Source organism: Dryobates pubescens, chromosome 6 (genome assembly GCF_014839835.1).
Source record: "Dryobates pubescens isolate bDryPub1 chromosome 6, bDryPub1.pri, whole genome shotgun sequence".
NCBI lineage: Eukaryota > Metazoa > Chordata > Aves > Piciformes > Picidae > Dryobates > Dryobates pubescens.
Window position 1 is genome coordinate 8,617,021 of NC_071617.1, and position 19,280 is coordinate 8,636,300.

The window sequence follows — 19,280 nt, forward strand, 5'->3', positions numbered from 1 at the left end:
AGCATCACATACCAAAAACCACAGGCAAGGTGATAAGAATAACTCAGGAAATAGTCATGGGTAAAGCACCTGAGTTTAGAGGAAAGAGGAAACAGAAATACCTCAAACTTAGAATTAGAAAAGCAAAAGTGGCAGGCAGAAGTTGAAGTAAAAGTCTAGATATAGGTGAAGGCTGTAAATAAAAACCTAAAGAATTAGTTAGCACACTGGGTAGCAGGAATGGGGAAAGAAAAAGCAGTTACCAAGAAGCTCAAGGAGCTGGAGCACATAGCATAAAACAAAAGGCTGGGGGAGCTGAGTTTGTTCTGCTGGAAGAAAAGCAGTCTATGATGGGCTCCAACTGCTGCCCTGCTGGAGGTCATAGAGAAGATGTCTGCAAGTTTTTCTCAGACTCTTCTCCAAGGTGCAAAGTGAAAGGACAAGAAGCAAGGAGTGCAAGTTACAGCAAAGCATTTCTTCCCAAGCAGATAAAAGGCGGGTTTTTTCAGATTTAGGGCTGTCAAACATGTGAACAGGTTGCACAGAAAAAGCTTTGAAGCCTCCATTACCTTGGAGATGTTCAAAACCTAACTGGACACAGCCCTGAGCACCTTACTCAATTACAAACCGCACCCTGTTCTGAGCAGGGTATTGGGGCAGCTGACCTGAAGATCAAGTTAAACTACCCTGTGATTCTCTTTTTTTGGTAGAGGAAAATTTAGTTAGGCAGTTTGGAAGACATGAAAGCAACTAGATAGAAACTCATAGAAAGAGTTATTGGTCCTTGGAATGGGCTGCCCAGGGAGGTGGTGGAGTCACCATCACTGGAGGTGTTTAGGAAGAGACTGGATGGGGTGCTTGGTGCCATGGTTTAGTTGATTAGATGATGTTGGGTGATAGGTTGGACTTGATGATCTCAAAGGTCTTTTCCAACCTGGTTAATTCTATTCTATTCTATTCTACTCTATTCTACTCTATTCTGTTCCTGTTCCTGTTCCATTCCATTCCATTCCATTCCATTCCATTCCATTCCATTCCATTCCATGCTATGCTATTCTATTCTATTCTATTCTATTCTATTCTATTCTATTCTATTCTATTCTATTCTATTCTATTCTACCCCATCCCATCCCATCCCATCCCATCCCATCCCATCCCATCCCATCCCATCCTATCCCGTCCCATCCCATCCCGTCCCGTCCCGTCCTGTTGTTAGTCTTGCAACACCCTGGAGAAAGTTTACAGAACAGCCACAAAAACTTGCTGTTTACATCACTTTCTCCACCGAACAACTCCTTCCTAAGGAAGCTGAGCCCAGGTCACAGCATTTGCAAGGTCAGAACTGGTGATGAAAGGTAGAGAAAAATCAATGACCATTACAGTCGACCTTTTATTATGACAATTGAAAGCATCACCTTTCCATCAGGAGCAATGCACAGAGCACAGCTTCTTCCCTAGACCTCTCATCCATAAGTTGCTGAGAAGCAGTGTATGCTGAACTTGTCAATTGGTGTGGAGTTTTTTTAAGTGTCATCTACTAAAACCCACGCAAGGATGCTTTCCTTGCAAATTCCCCAGTGTTGCAGCATAAGGGCTAGCTGTGCAACACAGTCAATCAAAAGACTCCCAGCACCTCTGCTGAACTCCTTTTCCAGACTCTAAAACCAGACTGCATTCTGAAATGTACCCAGCCTATGTCTGTGCAGCCAGCCATGAAGCACATCTAGCTAGGAACACAGAGACAACGTACAGCTTTCCAGCTCCAGAGAACATGTCTGGGAGTCCAGGGGGAAGCGGCTGAAGTCCATGTTGCACATTGCTGTCACTGTGATCCTAGAAGTCAAAAAAAGAGAGAAAGGCTGGTTTCTATGAGGAGCAATAAAAAGAAAATATTACCACAAATGAACCATTTTGAAGCTTTAAAGTCAGAAGTTGTGGATAATGTCAGCAGAAAATCCCCAGGAAAAATGCCTGCCAATTCTCCAAGCCCAATCAAGATGGATTTTACACAGAAATTCAAGAGGAAGCTGTATTTCAGTATCTGTCAAAGAACTAGAGCACTCTCTTGGAAGTTACAGTAATCATAATGTCAGTATGGATTCTTCCACTGTGTTTTATAGTCCAGCTATTCACCTGCAGGGGAACAACAGAAAGTAACTTCTCTGTGTACACGTGAAGATTCTCTTATGTCCAGTTTAATTAAGGTTTCCTCGTTTCCACATTGCTCACTTCCCTCCACAGACACTCAGTAGCCCAAGCCTGAGGAATATGACCATCCTTATTGTATGCCACAAAATTCCTCCAGTTCATAAGGCAAAAGTAGTTTCTTTCAGGCTTTGATCAAATGCTTCTGATCTGGGGGGTGAGTTTCTGGGGCAGGGGGTGTAAAACGGGGGCAGCTATTTTTCAGCAGGCGAGGTTTGCCACTGTTAAATTCATGCCTTAGCTGAAGAGCTGCTGCAATCACAGCTCCAGCTTTTAAATGAGTCCAGTTGTGCACAACATTACGTAACAAGTTTTCCAGTGGGTCACTGAACTTTCTCTTGTGGGCAGATTTGCAGTGGAGCACCCGATTTACCAGGGGCAGATCAGCTGTGAGTCATCGTTTCAGAGGCTGACTTACGTTGGCTGCGGCCATTTTCTAGATTCATCGCAGATGTTGATAAAGAACTTCTATTCCAGGGATTGTGATCCAAATCCCACTCTGACCTACACAGTCATCACTCCTGATAAGCACATGCTGTTCATTTTTGACTATAAAACTAGAGCAAAATTTTGCCGTATGAGCAAAACACAAAGAAGCTTTTTGGGGATGTGCTCCAGAAGGTGTAGTGTGGCAATGACCTCCCCGAGCTGTGTGGAGCATTTGCTCATTGTATAACTCAGTCTCATTACAATGTGTTCTTTCCTTTGCCCAGGGTCACCTAAACTGTTCCACCGGCCACTAACAATGTGTTAGTCAGGGTCATCAATAAGATGTTCATAGTATCAGTCAGGGTTGGAAGGGACCACAAGGATCATCTAGTTCCAACCCCACTGCCATGGGCAGGGACACCCCACACTAGATCAGCCTGGCCAGAGCCTCATCCAGCCTGGGCTTAAACACCTCCAGGGACTGGGCCTCAACCACCTCCCTGGACAACCCATATTCCATAATTAGAGTGCAGTGTTCAGGTGGCCTTGGAAGTCCAAGGCCCAGGTGAGGAATGAAATGTCCCTCAGCTCAGGGGCAATCCCATGCAGACATCTCAAGACACCGGAGGGCATTTCCAGCACAAATAGACACCCGTGCTTGGTAAGCCAGATCACATCCCAAGTGTCCCAAACACCACCAGGCCTGAATACCATGCAGCTTCTATTTTTCCTTGGGGTTTATGTATCAAATTCTCCATTTAACTCTTGTTCAGCCAGCTGTGGTTAACTCATAACCTTCTTTCTTATTGATAACCTTAGAAAGTCACTTCACCTCCTCCACAGCTTAAAGACACTGTTGAAAGTAAATACTCTGCATATGGGCAAATGAACAGATCTGAACAGAGCCAGAGCTTGCCATTAAAACTACTTGTTCCTTCATACTGCTATTAGATGGTGTGCAGCTGGTGTCAGCACATGAGAAGTGTGGGGTGGAAACTGATGTTTGGTTACATCAAGCAACATCTGCTCTCCTCCCCTTGGTGCTGACCCAAGCTTACATCCAACATCCTTCATCTTCGTTTCTCTTTCTTGTCTCTCCTGCTTCATGTTTCACCTTCATCCTCAACCAGCTCTAACAAAATGCACAGTGTCTTTAGGTGCTTAGTTAAGGCTTGGTTAAGTATGGGTAATCAGATCTTTCATGCAATAAGCAGATTTATTAAGCGGATTCAGAATAGGGAAAGTCTTCCTAAGTGTTTGGTCAAGATGGGGTTTTCATCATTTAGGCCAGGCAAAATGAAGTGGCCTTATCATGCATATTCTCTCTTAGAAGCTTGTAGGTTTCTTTAAAGTTTGAATTATTTGTCTGGGAAGGATGGGGGGGTGGGGGTGGGGGGGGTTAAAATAAGTTCAGTAGATTTATATTTGGACTATGAGAGAAGTGAACTTTAGAGCTCCCTGGTTTGGTGGGATACTGTCCTGCTTGGGGAAACATCACCCACGATGCTCACTCTTCAAAGAGAAATAGCCTCCTGAATCAAACTTTAGAGAAAACCTTTCCTAGTTTTTGAGAACTATTTTACCACAGCTGCTGTGAATAACTTCCAGAAAGATCCTAGGGCAGAAATCCTTGGCTACAAAACATTCAAAGGTCACTGTACACTGAAAGCATGTTTTCTGTCCTGGGGGGAAATGTCCTTTTGTCTCTTGAGCTTTCCTTTTCTGACACTCTATTTTTATCCACATCTCTGCATTCTTCTGAAGGAAATGAAATCTGCTGGAAGGGTGATGTGAGCAGCCATAAAGGGTGGCCTGGTTTAAAAGGGGAAATTACTGAGCAAAAGAAAATGTCTGCTGAATAATATTGACAGAGAAATGCCTGCCAGCCTGGGAACCAGGCATGTCCTTGAGAAGCACAGACAGCCTCTTTAAAGTGCAGAGGCATCTAGAAATTGGAAAAATCCTGAGATACTATCAACAAGCACAAAATAAACAGGCTTGCAAAGGCAATCTATTGTGTGAAAGGCTGGAAAAGCTCTGGAAAATAGCATTGTTCTGAAAGAACAGAAAACACTACCCTGTATTGTCCATCACAAGTGAAAAACAGAAATTAATAGCGTCTATTGGCTACCAAAAGTGGTAGTGTCCTGTAACCTCTTATGTCTCTATGATAGAAGGTCATAATCTTTATGGAAAGCAGAGCCTCCTTCTCCAAGGATATCCCATGCTGCACATACTTTTCCATTCCTCAACAGCTTGAATTCACTGCATGAACTTACTGCCAGCTCTTGGACTCTCGCTGAGAAAGCCTGACTGACTCCAGACACTGTGACACAGAGCATCTCTGAAGTGAAATTCTGTCTGTTGGCTCTCTGGGACAATTTTGAGAGTTGTTCCAGTTTGTCTTTCCACCTATGGGATGATTTGCTTCCCTTGATGATGGTATTGCTTGACACCATTATTATACATCCATCCATAAGTATAGCTGCTGTCATATTCCTGACGAGTTGCTCCACTAACAATGTTTGTAGCAACCTGTAACAGTATGTACCTCTTTTGTTATTGGCTCTTGCTATATGATTGATTGATTGATACTATTGATTGATGGAGCAGGTCCAGAGGAGGGCCATGAAAATTATGAAGGGGTTGGAGCACCTCTGCTACAAGGATAGGCTGAGGGACCTGGGGCTGTTCAGCCTGGAGAAGAAGAGGCTCTGGGGAGACCCAATAGCAACCTTCCAGTACCTAAAGGGGGTCTACAAGAAGGATGGAGAGAGACTGTTTACAAAGGCCTGTGGTGATAGGACAATGGGCAATGGCTTCAAACTAGAGAAGAGCAGATTTAGAATGGATGTGAGGAGGAAGTTCTTTACTATGAGGGTGGTGGAACACCGGAACAGGTTGCCCAGGGAGGTGGTTGAAGCCCCTTCCCTGGAGATATTCAAGGTGAGGCTCAATGAGGCCCTGGGCAACCTGATCTAGTTGGGGATGTCCATGCTGACTGTGGGCAGGTCAGACCGGATGATCTTTAGAGGTCCCCACTGGCCCAGACCATTCTATGATTCTATGTATTATTGATTGCTGATAGTAATTTGCAACAGGTTAAATATCTGCATACTCACTTTATTTAACTTTGGTATACGGCTGATTGACAGCTGGCTGAACATGAGCCAGCAGTGTGCCCAGGTGGCCAAGAAGGCCAATGGCATCCTGGCCTGGATCAGAAAGAGTGGGGCCAGCAGGAGCAGGGAAGTCATTGTGCCCCTGTACTCTGCATTCGTTAGGCCACACCTTGAGTACTGTGTCCAGTTCTGGGCCCCTCAGTTTAAGAAGGACATTGAGACTCTTGAACATGTCCAGAGAAGGGCAACAAGGCTGGGGAGAGGCCTTGAGCACAAGCCCTATGAGGAGAGGCTGAGGGAGCTGGGATTGCTTAGCCTGCAGAAGAGGAGGCTCAGGGGTGACCTCATTGCCCTCTACAACTACCTGAAAGGTGGTTGTAGCCAGGAGGGGGTTGGTCTCTTCTCCCAGGCAACCAGCACCAGAACAAGAGGACACAGTGTCAAGATGTGCCAGGGGAGGTTTAGGCTCGAGGTGAGGAGAAAGTTCTTCACCGAGAGTCTTTTGTCATTGGAATGTGCTGCCCAGGGAGGTGGTGGAGTCACCGTCCCTGGAGGTGTTCAAGGGGGGATTGGACGTGGCACTTGGTGCCATGATCTAGTCATGAGGTCTGTGGTGACAGGTTGGACTCGATGATCCTCGAGGTCTCTTCCAACCTTGGTGATACTGTGACACTGTGATACTTGCTAGTGGTGATTTTGTGGTACTTCACTTGCTAGTGGTGGGTTTTGGGGTATTTTTGGTAATCTGTAATAAGGCAGAGAAGTTCTGAGGATTAAGGCCCCATGTCCTTGTGCATTACAGAATCCTGCAAACCCACCATCACAATGTGGCTAACCCTTCAGGTCATAGCAGATGTGCCTCAAGGTTCTTCAGCCACCAAATCTGCTGGAAAACCAGCAGAGTCTGTAAGGCACCTTTCATACTGACTTTTCAGTTTCAATAAAAATTCTTTACATCAACATGCAAATGGCAAAAGAAAAACAACAAAAATTTTTTTCTAGACAAACAGGAAGCAAAATAGGATAATTATAGAGGTCACCATCTGGTATATCAGCAGCTTCCACTTTAATCACACATTGACCCCGGGACGAACATTCCCGCTCAACTAAGCCCTTCTCTGACTGCAAAGAATTAGGGGAATGTTTCCCCTGGGAGGAGATGATCCTGTTACTGCCCACAGCATGTTTGCTTGCAACTTCAAGCATCTTGCACCGGACACGCTGGAAACAGGGCTCTGCATCATAGAATAGAATAGAATAAACCAGGTTGGAAGAGACCTTCAAGATCATAGTGTCCAACCTATCATCCATAGTATCACAGTATCATAGTATCAGTCAGGGTTGGAAGGGACCACAAGGATCATTTAGTTCCAAACCCCCTGCCATGGGCAGGGACACCCCACACTAGATCAGGCTGGCCAGAGCCTCATCCAGCCTGGGCTTGGACACCTCCAGGGACAGCGCCCCAACCACCTCCCTGGACAACCCATTCCAGGGCTTCACCACTCTCATGGTGAAGAACTTCCTCCTCACGTCCGGCCTGAATCTCCCCACCTCCAGCTTCATTCCATTCCCCCTAGTCCTATCACTCCCTGACATCCTGAGAATTACCTCCCCAGCCTTCTTGTAGGCCCCCTTCAGATACTGGAAGGCCACAATTAGGTCACCTCAGAGCCTCCTCTTCCCCAGACTGAACAGCCCCAACTCCTTCAGTCTGTCCTCATAGCAGCAGTTGGGGAAGGAGGGTTGGCAGTAGCAGTTCTGGTGGTCACCAGGTGATCACCAAAGCCATGCTGGGAGTGAAAAATAACAGTGAGGCCCAGGGGTCATTCAGGAGCAGCAGCATTACCTCATGCTGTAGAGGACATGACCATCGGGGAACACTCGCAGCATGATGTTCTCTGTGGTGGTGTCATGAATGAAGGACCGCTTGGAGTGCACAAAGAAGACATCTGGAACCCAGATCTTCTTCACCAGCCTGCCATCAAAGGTCATGCTCTTGTTGGTGGTGCTGGGAAAGGAGAGACGCTCATCCTTCCAGTAGTGCCTTAAGTACAGGGTCATAGTGAAATCCTTCACACACAAAAAAGGGAAGAGAACCAGACAGAAGTTTGTCAGCATTGCTTTCTACATCTAGTAAACATCATAAAGAAAACTCACTCCTACCAGAGAGATGAAATCACAGAAACATTCAGGTTGGAAAAGACCTTCAGGATCACCAAGCCCAAGGTTCACCCCTAAACCATATCCCCAAGCACCACATCCACACCTCCTTAGAACACATGCAGGCTTGAGGTCTCAACCACCTCCCTGGGCAGCACATTCCAATGCCTGACCACTCTTGCCATGTAAATGTTTTCCTAATGTCCAGTCTAAACCTACCCAGTCACAGCTTGAGGCCATTCCCTCTTGTACTATCACTAATTACCTATGAGAAGAAACCAGCACCAGCCTCTCCACAATGTCATTTCAGGTAGCTGTAGAGAGCAATGAGGTCCCCCCTCAGCCTCCTCTTTTCCAAACTAACCATCCCCAGCTCCCTCAGTCACTCTTCATCATCAGATTTATTCTCCAGGCCCTTCCCCAGCTTCATTGCCCTCCTCTACAGTGGCTCCAGCACCTCCACATCTCTCCTGTACTGAGGTGCCCTAAACTGAACACAATACTCGAGGTGTGGCCTCACCAGAGCCGAGTACAAGGGGACAAAATCCCTCCCCCTTCAACTCCTGTTTCTTCCCTAAACCACTGTTCTTTGTGAATAAAATTGTCCAACAAACATGTTTTCAGCCAAAACAAAAACACAAACTCCCACTCAATGTCACGTTCAGACCTAAAATCCCCAAAGGGATAAAAATATCCCCCGAGAGAAGCACTGCCTTGAGGAAATGATTCTTCAATCCAGACAAAATTCCCTTGAAGAACTATGGCATCCACAGGCAAAGAGGAAAAACTTTCAAAAAGAGGGAAAACTTTCCAAAATAGCTGAAAAGGTCAGGCTGAACACTAAGCAATTTATCCCCAGCCAGCTACGGTGTTGCAAACAGCAACTAAGTGAGGGAACTGTTTTTCCTATTATACAAGGGTATAAATAAAGCTCTCTGTGGGGGCAGGAGCTTCAGTCACACAAAGGAAAACATCTGTTTGTTGATCCCAACCTGGCAGCTGCTCCTTTCAGAGCTGAATCTACTCTCTCCTGCCGAGAGCCCAAATAGATTTGTTTTCCTAATATTCTCAATTAAATAAGTGGTTATGAGAGCCACAGCTGCCAAGGCCAGGAAGGCAGCAGCACAGGCTGAAATCTCTTCCTAAGCACTCAGCAACTGCTTTCTAAAGCTACCACCACCACCTCATTTTGCTTTGCCAAAGACAAACCATCTGTTAACCTGAATCTCTGTTTCCAAGGGTTGTCCTGGCAACAGGTTTTTCATCAATTTGTCAAAGAAGTCTCCAGTGCAGCCCTCACCTTACTGCCCTGCATAGGGCAGAGATGCTGGGCACCTCATTGCCCAGAGACCTGCTGGAGGGATGCTTCTGCTCACCCACCTGCAGGTCCCCACTTTGGTCTCAGCCTTCATCCCTGCTTCCCTGCTCCCCCTAGGGATGCTGCCAGTTCATGTTCCCTGCTGGACACTTCCCCTTACAGCTACAGTCCCAAAGAAAACCTTCCAGCAGCTGCTGCTACTGACCAGGCTTAGGCTATAATCTGGCTGGAGGAGCCTGCTGCAGCCACTGTTCAGAGGGCAGCTGCTGGACACATGCAGAGTGCATGATTCGTTAGCTGACCAATTCCTTGGCATGCTGCCTAGATCAAAACAATAACATTCCATGTGAGTCAAGAGCAACATCCTCATGTTGGCACTCTGGGATTGGAACATGCTGCAGAAGCCACCTCCTGGACATGCTGGCACCTCTTACTGGGAAAATATTTTAGCTTTTATATGTGGTTGGGGTTTTCTGGTTAAGGGATTGACAACAAAGAGTATAAAAGCAGCCACTCTGAACTAAAAGGTAGATTTGGAGGTTAGGGCTGCTAGGGACTTCTGCTTCTGTTCGTTCACTACTTCTCCTGGCAAGGGCTTCGGTGCAGGGACGCTGCAAGGGATATTCTTGGGACTTCTATTAGCTGCTTCATCTGTTAAGGGCTTCTGGGACTTCTTCTGCAAGTGGGACTCTGAGACTCTCTAATGCTGGGGATTCTACAACACAGCAATAAAGGACTTCTGGGAGGACTTCTGAGAGTCTCTGCTCTCTGTAGTTCTGGAATCTTGTTGCTATATGGCAGCAGGGTTCATGCCTTCATTCGTCACCCAATGGCACTCGAATCGGGGGTAGAAAATCAACAGAGCCAGCCTCAGGGGTGGGACATGAAGCTCCTCAGCTTGACCAGAGCTGGGAAAAGGAACTCGAGGAAGAGACATCACTAATGATTTTTGTAGGAGTCAGTGCCATTTAGAGTAAAAAGGAAAAATGAGTCAGAATGATCCTGGCTATCCAGGGTCACCATGATGAGGCCAGGCAGCCTGGGACTGCAGCTGCAGTATGCATTTGGGCAGCTCCATTATGGGAGCACAGAGGGGACAGGAATCAATGTGCCATCAACATGACTTACAGCCGTCACATAGAGGGGACACAGAGACTACCCATGGGGACAGCGCAGGAAGGGCCTTCCCTCTCTCACCTTCAGCACCCTTCTTTCTCCAAACAGGCCTCCAGTGGTCAACAGACATGGCACTAAGTGCTGCAAACATCAAGCCCAGGTGGCAGGTGATGACAGCTTCTAAGCACAATGTTCAACTTAGGGTGTTTCCTCATAGTGTGAGTTAAAGGAGGCAGCTTGCAATCACTGCCAGCTTGCTCCTCTCTGACCAGCACATGCGCTAGTTACAAACAAGGGGTTGATTCCACTGCTGGTGAGTAGGAAAATCCCTTGGGGAAGAAGTTTTGTAACTAACTGAGAGAATGACAGTAGCTGCTGGAGGCACAGCAAATAAGCACAGACAAGTGCCTCAGTTTTGGCAGCACATTCCACATTTGTGTCTGGCTCTGGGCAGCCTCAAGAGCATCCTGTCAGTGCACACAGCAGCAGCTAGCTTCAGTCTGATGCTTCTCTGGGGCAGCAGATGCCTGATGAAACAGCAGTAGGCAGCTGGATACCCCTGCCAAGGGTATCCAGCTTCCAAGGCCACTAAAGCCTTCAGAGCAGTTTGAAACAAGTCCTGCCCTGCCTGCAGCAGGGAGCCAAGGAGGGCAGCCGGGTGCAGGTGCAGCCAGCCCAATTCCCCTGGCTATGCACATAGCTTACTGCCCACTCTCCTCTCTCCTAACACTCACACTGGGACAAAATGCTGAAAAAACAAACCAGCATGACTCAGACTGACCTGGGAATGCATTCTTCCACCCCAGATACAAATCAGCAGCTGCTGTGGAAAGTACTTGTCCCATGTTGGGAAAATAGGACCATGGAGCTGGCTACAGCGAAGGGAGAGAGAGCTGCCCTCAAAGCTTTCTGATGGGCAAGATCTTTGTTGAAATCAGATGTTCATGACTAAAAGCACTGCAAGTTGCATACTTGCACTAATTAGGTCTTTTTGCTGCCACCATATTATCTTGATATGTTAGAGCCTGAAGCCCCCTTGTGAGGCTCTCTCCCACATGCTTCATTGCACTCATGCCCTCAAACACTCTCTTTCAATACCCAGGCAGGCAAGCTCCCTTCTTTCAATGAAGATGTAATTGCACCACAATAAAAAGTGATCAGCCTAAAGCTCTTCCTTTAAATGTTCATGTTTTGCCCAGACCACACAAGATGCCCCAAAACAGGAATGAAAAGGCAGAAGAAAAGAATGAAGAACCTTCCTCTTCTCCTCTACATCCCCCTTTCCACCACTCTTTCCATATTTTTATTCCATTTCCTGCAGTTAAAAAGAAATAACCCAAAACAAACAGGAAAATGCTTGTGAACACTCCTTTCACTGGGAGCACCTTGAAACCTTGTGAGGGTTAACAACTGCACATGCCTCTTCCTCTTTCCTCTCAGTGATGAAGAAGCAGGAGCAGCTCTTTCTCACTTATGTTGCCAAGTTAATTTTCTAATGTGCCTCCCAGAATTGTGCATTTAGAACAAATGGACCCAGTGGTGTGATGGGTTGAAAATTCTCTCCAACATAAAACTACCACAAAGGAAGAAAACTCTTGCAGTGAGTGTGGCTGATGTGAGCTTCACCATACGCCTTCAAACCTGTTTCTACTTTTCATCATGATAGATCCTTCACAGCACTGACTGCTCTCCCATTTAAGGTCCTTTTTTCCTTCATGTTTTCAGTCTTTATCTGAAGATATAGAAAGTAGCCTTTGACCACCTGGTTGTCATCACAGGATCACAGGATGTTAGAGGTTGGAAGGGACCTCCAAACACATCCAGATGGGTCTTGAAAGGCTCCAGAGAAGGAGATTCCACAACCTCTCTGGGCAGCCTGTTCCAGTGCTCTGTCACCCTCACAGTGAAGAAGTTCCTCCTCACATCGAGGTGGAACCTCCTGTGCTGCAGTTTATGCCCATTACCCCTTGTCTTACCACAGGGTGCAAGCGAGAGAGGCTCCTTCTTGACACCCAGCCCTCAGATACTTATAAACTTTCATTAAATCCCCTCTCAGTCTTCTCTTCTCCAGACTAAACAGCGCCAGGTCTCACAGCCTCTCCTCATAGGGCACATGCCCCTTAATCCTCCTGGTAGCTCTCTGTTGGACTCTCTTTAGTTGTGAGTATCAGCCTCTTTGAATGTGCCAGATGCTGCCATTACTTTCATCTGACCAATAATTTGAAATCCATAGCTTTCAAGTGTCAGGGAGCCTTTTATGACTAGGAATAACTGAGACTTAAAAAGAGGATTACATACCATGTCAACCTCAGAAATACTGTCCAAGCTTTCAACTTGCACATCCACCCCAACAGGAATTGCAGGGCCTGTAGGAGAATCACATTTAGATATGTAAAGAACTGATCTTTTATATCCTCTGCATTTAATTAGCACTGTAAGGTAGCCTGCAAAACATTTCTGAGCTTATGTTATACTTTTCTGTCCATGAGTCTTCACAAGGGGGCCGGGGGAAGAGTCAGTGAATAACCATGCAAGGCCCCTTTTGAAACACTGCATTATCTTCCCCTGAGCATGTGCTGCAATATTGACAGTACCCAGCTAATCCAGAGAGCTTGGATGAAACATTTGCATGCATTTTTAAAAGCTAAGCCATCCCATCATCATTTGTAAGGTTTTAGATCTCAAGAATAGGGGACTAAGAAGAGGAAATTACAAGCAACGAGCTCTTCCGTGTAGGTTTCTCACTTCTTATCAACCAGGCAAGCTACATCAGGACATGCTGATGATGACATTATTCCCCCTCCATACACCTGGCTCCCAGCCTGTTGTGCTCCCTGGCCTCCATCAGCAGCTGTGTTAGGTACAGGCACCCTGAAGCAAGCCATGTGGAGCAGGACCAGGTTCCTCAGCACCTTCATTCTGATTTAAGTGACCATTGCTCCCAGCAATGAAACTGAAAAGCAGCTATCCAGCACTCCTCGATGACTCCTTGATGCTTACAAACAGCTACATGTGATGTGCATTTCATCCTTAAGAAGACCACCAGCAAACATTTGCTCACTCCTGTCTTAGTGGTGTCTGTGCAAGCCAAAGGGTGTTTGCAGGAGGATTTGCTTGGAGAGGAATTTCCCTTCAATTTCCTTTCAAATGCTGTAAGGTGGCATGGAGGTTTCCCTGGAGCAGTCTCTTCTCCAAGCTGAACTATCCCAACTCTCTCAGCCTGTCTTCAGAGAAAAGGTCCTCCAGCTCTCTGGAGTTAGGGTGGCTGGAGAGCAGCCAGGCAGAAAGGGAGCTGGGGGTACTGGTTGACAGCAGCTGAACATGAGCCAGCAGTGTGCCCAGGTGGCCAAGAAGGCCAACGGCATCCTGGCCTGCATCAGGAAGAGTGTGGCCAGCAGGAGCAGGGAGCTCATTGTGCCCTGTGCTCAGCACTGGTTAGGCCACACCTTGAGCCCTGTGTCCAGTTCTGGGCCCCTCAGTTTAAGAAGGACATTGAGACTCTTGAATGTGTCCAGAGAAGGGCAACAAGGCTGGGGAGAGGCCTTGAGCACAGCCCTGTGAGGAGAGGCTGAGGGAGCTGGGGTTGTTTAGCCTGGAGAAGCGGAGGCTCAGGGGAGACCTTATCACTCTCTACAACTACCTGAAGGGAGGTTGTAGCCAGGAGGGGGTTGGTCTCTTCTCCCAGGCAACCAGCACCAGAACAAGAAGACACAGTCTCAAGCTGTGCCAGGGGAAGTTTAGGCTCGAGGTGAGGAGAAAGTTCTTCACAGAGAGAGTTGTTAGCCACTGGAATGTGCCATTGGTGCCATGGTTTAGTAGTCATGAGGGGTTGGGTGACAGGTTGGACTTGATGATCCTTGAGGTCTTTTCCAACTTTATTGATTCTATGATTCTGTGGTGATCAGTGAGAGCCTGGGAAATTATTCAAATGCTTATCCATGCATCCAATAGATGTGTGCAAATATTTGATGCTTAACTCGGGCCTCTGCAAGAGCAAGGCTCAACACTCCGAGAGTGATACTTCAGAAAGGCTCCATGGTCCAGCACAGCCCACATCAGGACAGGCACAAGGCTGCCATCAGTCCTGGGTCTGGTTCTTGCTCTAGAAAGTATTTGTAGTTAATGTTACTTGTTGTCACACACAGCTGTTGACATTGCAATAGCTCCCACAGTGCTGCCACCCCAAACAGCCGCATCCTGGTAGGCATGGTGCTAAAAGAGACAGCATGGTCCCTGCCAGGATGGCTTCACAGCACTATCAGGTTGTGCCAGAAGTGGAAAGCAGTGGCTGTCTGTGGTGCTTCCCACTGTGCCTCCCTGGTGCTGAGGTGCTGCACGCCCAGCACACACTGGGGAGCCCTCCCCAGATTCTAGACTGCAACAGGCACTGTGTGTGTGTGGATGCTTAATTTAGCCTTGATTCAGGAAATGAGAACCCATCCAAAGTCTATTTACTGCTGCAATTTCCACGCTTCACTGAACACTAATCACAGATTTTTTTTGAAACAACAACCAAAAACCAAACCCACAAACCCCAAACCCACAAACAGCAGAACACTGCCAAGCCGGTGGTAGTCCTCTCTTCTGTTTCTTCCCTCGCTGCTCTTGAAGAGAAAATACTACATCCATGTTCTTGCCTTTTTTTCCACATTCCTGCACTAAATTCTCCCTTCAGCTCCCAGATAACCTCATTAATGTTTTAAAATATGGAGAGGGAGAGTGCCAAGAGGATGGAGCCAGGCTCTGCTGGGTGATGCCAAATGACAGGACAGGAGGCAATGGGTGGAAGTTGAGGCATAGGAAGTCCTGTGGAAACAGGAGGAAGAAGTGTTTCACTGTGAGGGTAGCAGAACACTGGAACAGGCTGCCCAGGGGGGTTGTGGAGTCTCACTCTCTGGAGATATTCAGAACCCACCTGGATGCATTCCTGAGTGACCTGGTCTAGGTGAGAAGACTTGATAGGGTGCTTGGTTGCAATGTTTAGTTGATCAGGTGGTATTGGATGATAGGTTGGACACAATGATCCTGAAGGTCTCTTCCAACCTGGTCTATTCTATTCTATTCTATTCTATTCTATTCTATTCTATCCTATCCTATCCTATCCTATCCTATCCTATCCTATCCTATCCTATCCTATCCTATCCTATCCTATCCTGCCCTGCTCTGGCAGGGATGTTGGACTGGATGACGTTTCAAGGTCCCTTCTAGCCCTTAACATTCTGTGATTCTGTGGGTCCATCCCAGATGCTGCTGGCTGGGAGCTAGTGGCAGGAACTGAACAATCAGCAAGTCCTGCTCTAGGCAGTAAGCATAATTGATAATAAAACCACATATTCACTTGGCCAATGCTGGACACAGCATTTCTGACCCAAGCCAGGATGCCATTGGCTTTCTTGGCCACCTGGGCACACTGCTTGCCAATATTCAGCTGCTTGTTGATTAGAACTCCCAGGTCCCTTTCTGCCAGACAGCTTTCCAGCCACACTTCTCCAGCCCTGTAGCATTGCTTGGGGCTGTTGTGACCCAAGTGCAGGACCTGGCATTTGGCCTTGTTGAAGCTCATCCTATTAATGTTGGCCCATCAATCCAATCTATCCAAGTCCCTCTGTAGAGCCTCCCTGCCCTCATGAGTCTAATTCATAGACCATTAACTACCAAGTCTGGTGATAAACCCTTAGTATCACATCTGTGTATCCTTTAAACACCTCCAAGAATGCTGATTCAACCACCTCCCTGGGAAGTCTATTCCATTGTTTGATAACACTTTCAGTGAAGAAGTTTGCTCTAATATCTGACTTAAACCTTCCTGGTGCACCTTGAAGAGGAGGAAAGTGTACACAGGAAGGGACAACAGCAGCTGAGATGATACCTGTCACATTGAGCAGGCAGAGAGAGAAGTAACTTGTATTATAGAATTAACAGTAAAAGTCAACCAGCTTTTCCTTGTTGTAAGCAGTATTTTGTCAGTATTAATTTTGTCCTCAGAGAGGGAAAACAGAAGAACCAGCTTGGAGAATTAGAAGCAGGAAAAAACCTTAAGTACTGTGATGCTGGAGAAATCATAAAGCTCAGGCTCCTCTCTAGGATGCTCACTGCTGGAAGAGAAGCTAAACAAACCCATGTGAAGGCTGTGGATTTGGCTGAGAAGAAAAAGCAGTGCTGCTTTGCTCAAAGACTGCAGCTCATACTTTAGGGTCTCTGAAAGATGTCAGCCAAATTCATGGAATTATCCAAATTAAACATGAGCTGAAGTATTTATAGATCAAAGTCTAGAGAGGGAGAGATTGTGTAACCTTCCACTGAAGCAGTGCTTCCAGAAACAGCAAACGTGTCAACATCAATTATCTCCATCACTGTCCACATCAGTATCTTGCAGAACTGAAATCCTATTCACAGTATCACAGTCTCACCGAGGTTGGAAGAGACCTCAAAGATCATTGAGTCCAGCCTGTCACCACAGACCTCATGACTAAACCATGGCACCAAGTGCCACGTCCAATCCCCTCTTGATCCCCTCCAGGGACGGTGACTCCACCACCTCCCTGGGCAGCACATCCCAATGGTGAACGACTCTCTCAGTGAAGAACCCACTGAGGAGCAGCACAAAAGCTGCAAAGGAGCACTCAGTTCCCAGGCAGAAAGAGGTGCTGGTCACAACTGTGGGTTTTATTTTACAGCAAGCTTTGGAAGATAGTAGCATGCTACTGTGAAAGTGCCTGGAGTCAAGTTTTCCACTCCAGCTCCAAGACCGAAGCTTTGCAACACCGCTTTAAATTTTTCTCTTTGGCACTGATTTCAAAGGCTCATTGTTTTCCCCTGAGACAGTCTCTCTCTGTGTCCTCTCTTCTGTCTTTGGAGGAGTGAAGCAGACATAGGCTCTGAGATACAAATTTCTACATGGGAAACAAGCAGGTTTGAGACTTCTTAGCTGCCAGATACTTGGTGCATGCCCAGAGAAGCTTGCAAATGTTCACGAGATACTCCACACCTGCAAGCTGCTAACCGATCTTCAGTGTTTCTGCACATCTCTCTGTGTGTTTATTGTTTTTAATGGATGGATGGGTGGATGGATGCTTGGGACCTTGTGGTGGGTTGAAATTTCCCCCCCTCCAACATTAACTTTGCCAGACCAGCTCAGGTGGAAGCAAAAGAAAGCTGTATTTACAGGCAAAACTACAATCTACAATGGAATGCGGTGGATATGTACAAAATACACAGGATTTACAACAGTTACAGGTATGTACAATTAGCAAACAGCACAAGAATCCCCCCTGGTCAAAGACCAGGGGAAACTACTAGCTTCTCCTTCCCTGCCTACCCAGACCCACCCTGTGCAAAAGGGAGAAGAGAAAGGAGCAGAGAAAGATGCTGTTAGACTTAACCAAAACACTGCAGCCAAGGTCAAGCAGAAGCAAGCTAGTATCTCTCCTGAGCAAAGAAGCGAGAAGAGAAGAAGGAATTGGTTTGGTACAACCAATCATATCATAGAATCAATAAGGTTGGAAAAGACCTCAAAGATCATCAAGTCCAACCTGTCACCCTACACCTCATGACTACTAAACCATGGCCTCATGTGCCATGTCCAATCCCTTTTTGAATACCTCCAGGGACGGTGACTCCACCACCCCCCGGGACAGCACATGCCAATGGTAGATATCTCTCCAAAGGATGGTTTAGAATTACCTTTATTTTCCCTTTTACACCCAATAGTGATTTGTTTACATTTTACTACTTTTCTGCTCAAGATCTGTGAAAAATATTACAGGCATAGCCTGAAACTACCACAGACCTCTAAGGTACAGGCAGCTTCCAGGCGGCCTCTTCCAACCTGGTTGATTTTGTGATTCTTTAATAGGCTCATCGGCTGCCAGCTGACTGCAGAGAGCTTTGTTCCTCTGCATCTTGCTGATGGCTGGTCATCGAGGGAGAAGCAAGATTTATTCCAGCCCTTGATGCTAACCCTTAGGGAGGGAGCTGGGGGTGCTTAGCCTGGAGAAGAGGAGGCTCAGGGGAGACCTTATTGCTCTCTACAACTACCTGAAGGGAGGTTGTAGACAGGCAGGGGCTGGTCTCTTCTCCCAGGCAACCAGCACCAGAACAAGAGGACACAGTCTCAAGCTGCACCAGGGGAGATTCAGACTGGCTGTTAGGAGAAAATTCTACACAGAGAGAGTGATTGCCCATTGGAATGGGCTGCCTGGGGAGGTGGTGGAGTCACCATCACTGGAGGTGTTTAGGATGAGACTGGATGGGGTGCTTGGTTGCATGGTTTAGTTGATTAGGTGGTGTTGGATGATAGGCTGGATGTGATGATCTTGAAGGTCTCTTCCAACCTGGTCTGGTCTATTCTATTCTATTCTATTCTATTCACCCTACTGTTCATTCATCTCAACAAAAGCATTGCCCAGAGAGGGCAGTGAGGACCAGCTGACATTTAGCTATTAGGCTATGAAGAAATATGATAAAAGTGCAGCATTAGGCTGTTCCTCAGCAAAGAAAATATAGCTATTTTAAGTCTCAACTAAAGCTGCTTATTTCACAGGCTCCCTGTAAAATAGGAGATGTAATAGATGAAATGCTTAAAATGGATGTTTAAGGAAGGCAGCAAACCCAACATTTACATAATCTTTAAATATTAATATTTGTAAATAATACCTGAACATCTGCTGGCTAGAACAAGGTCACTGACATGGAGATCACTCCCTAAGGGCCATAATAAACAAGGTCTATTTTAGCTCATGGAGGCTACTTTCGACATCAGCAAAGCGAAAAATCATCTTTGTCATCACCACAGTACCCAATAGCTTGTCTCTAATGGGCTGAGAGCAGGCAAGGCAGCCAGGCTTATTGGGCTGTTAATAACACAGCTTACACAACAGTGGCTTGCTCACTTGCTCATTACAAAGACACTTTCTTCTTGGAAAACTCTTCACCAGTGCTGCACCTGG

General features: G+C 46.6%; 1 protein-coding gene across 2 annotated transcripts in view; it reads right to left on the reverse strand.

Annotated features, from left to right (window-relative positions):
* Nucleotides 1-19,280, reverse strand: part of GABRR2 (gamma-aminobutyric acid type A receptor subunit rho2) — a 44,275-nt gene that overhangs the window by 11,783 nt on the left and 13,212 nt on the right. Inside the window, exons 3-5 of one of the 2 annotated variants that reach the window (XM_009897572.2) lie at nucleotides 12,631-12,698; nucleotides 7,585-7,808; nucleotides 1,730-1,812 (exon numbers count right to left, since the gene is read on the reverse strand). In XM_009897572.2, the coding sequence (XP_009895874.1) occupies nucleotides 1,730-1,812; nucleotides 7,585-7,808; nucleotides 12,631-12,698 (375 nt within the window). The remainder of the gene's footprint in view (nucleotides 1-1,729; nucleotides 1,813-7,584; nucleotides 7,809-12,630; nucleotides 12,699-19,280) is intronic. The other variant, XM_054162444.1, reaches the window with a different exon arrangement.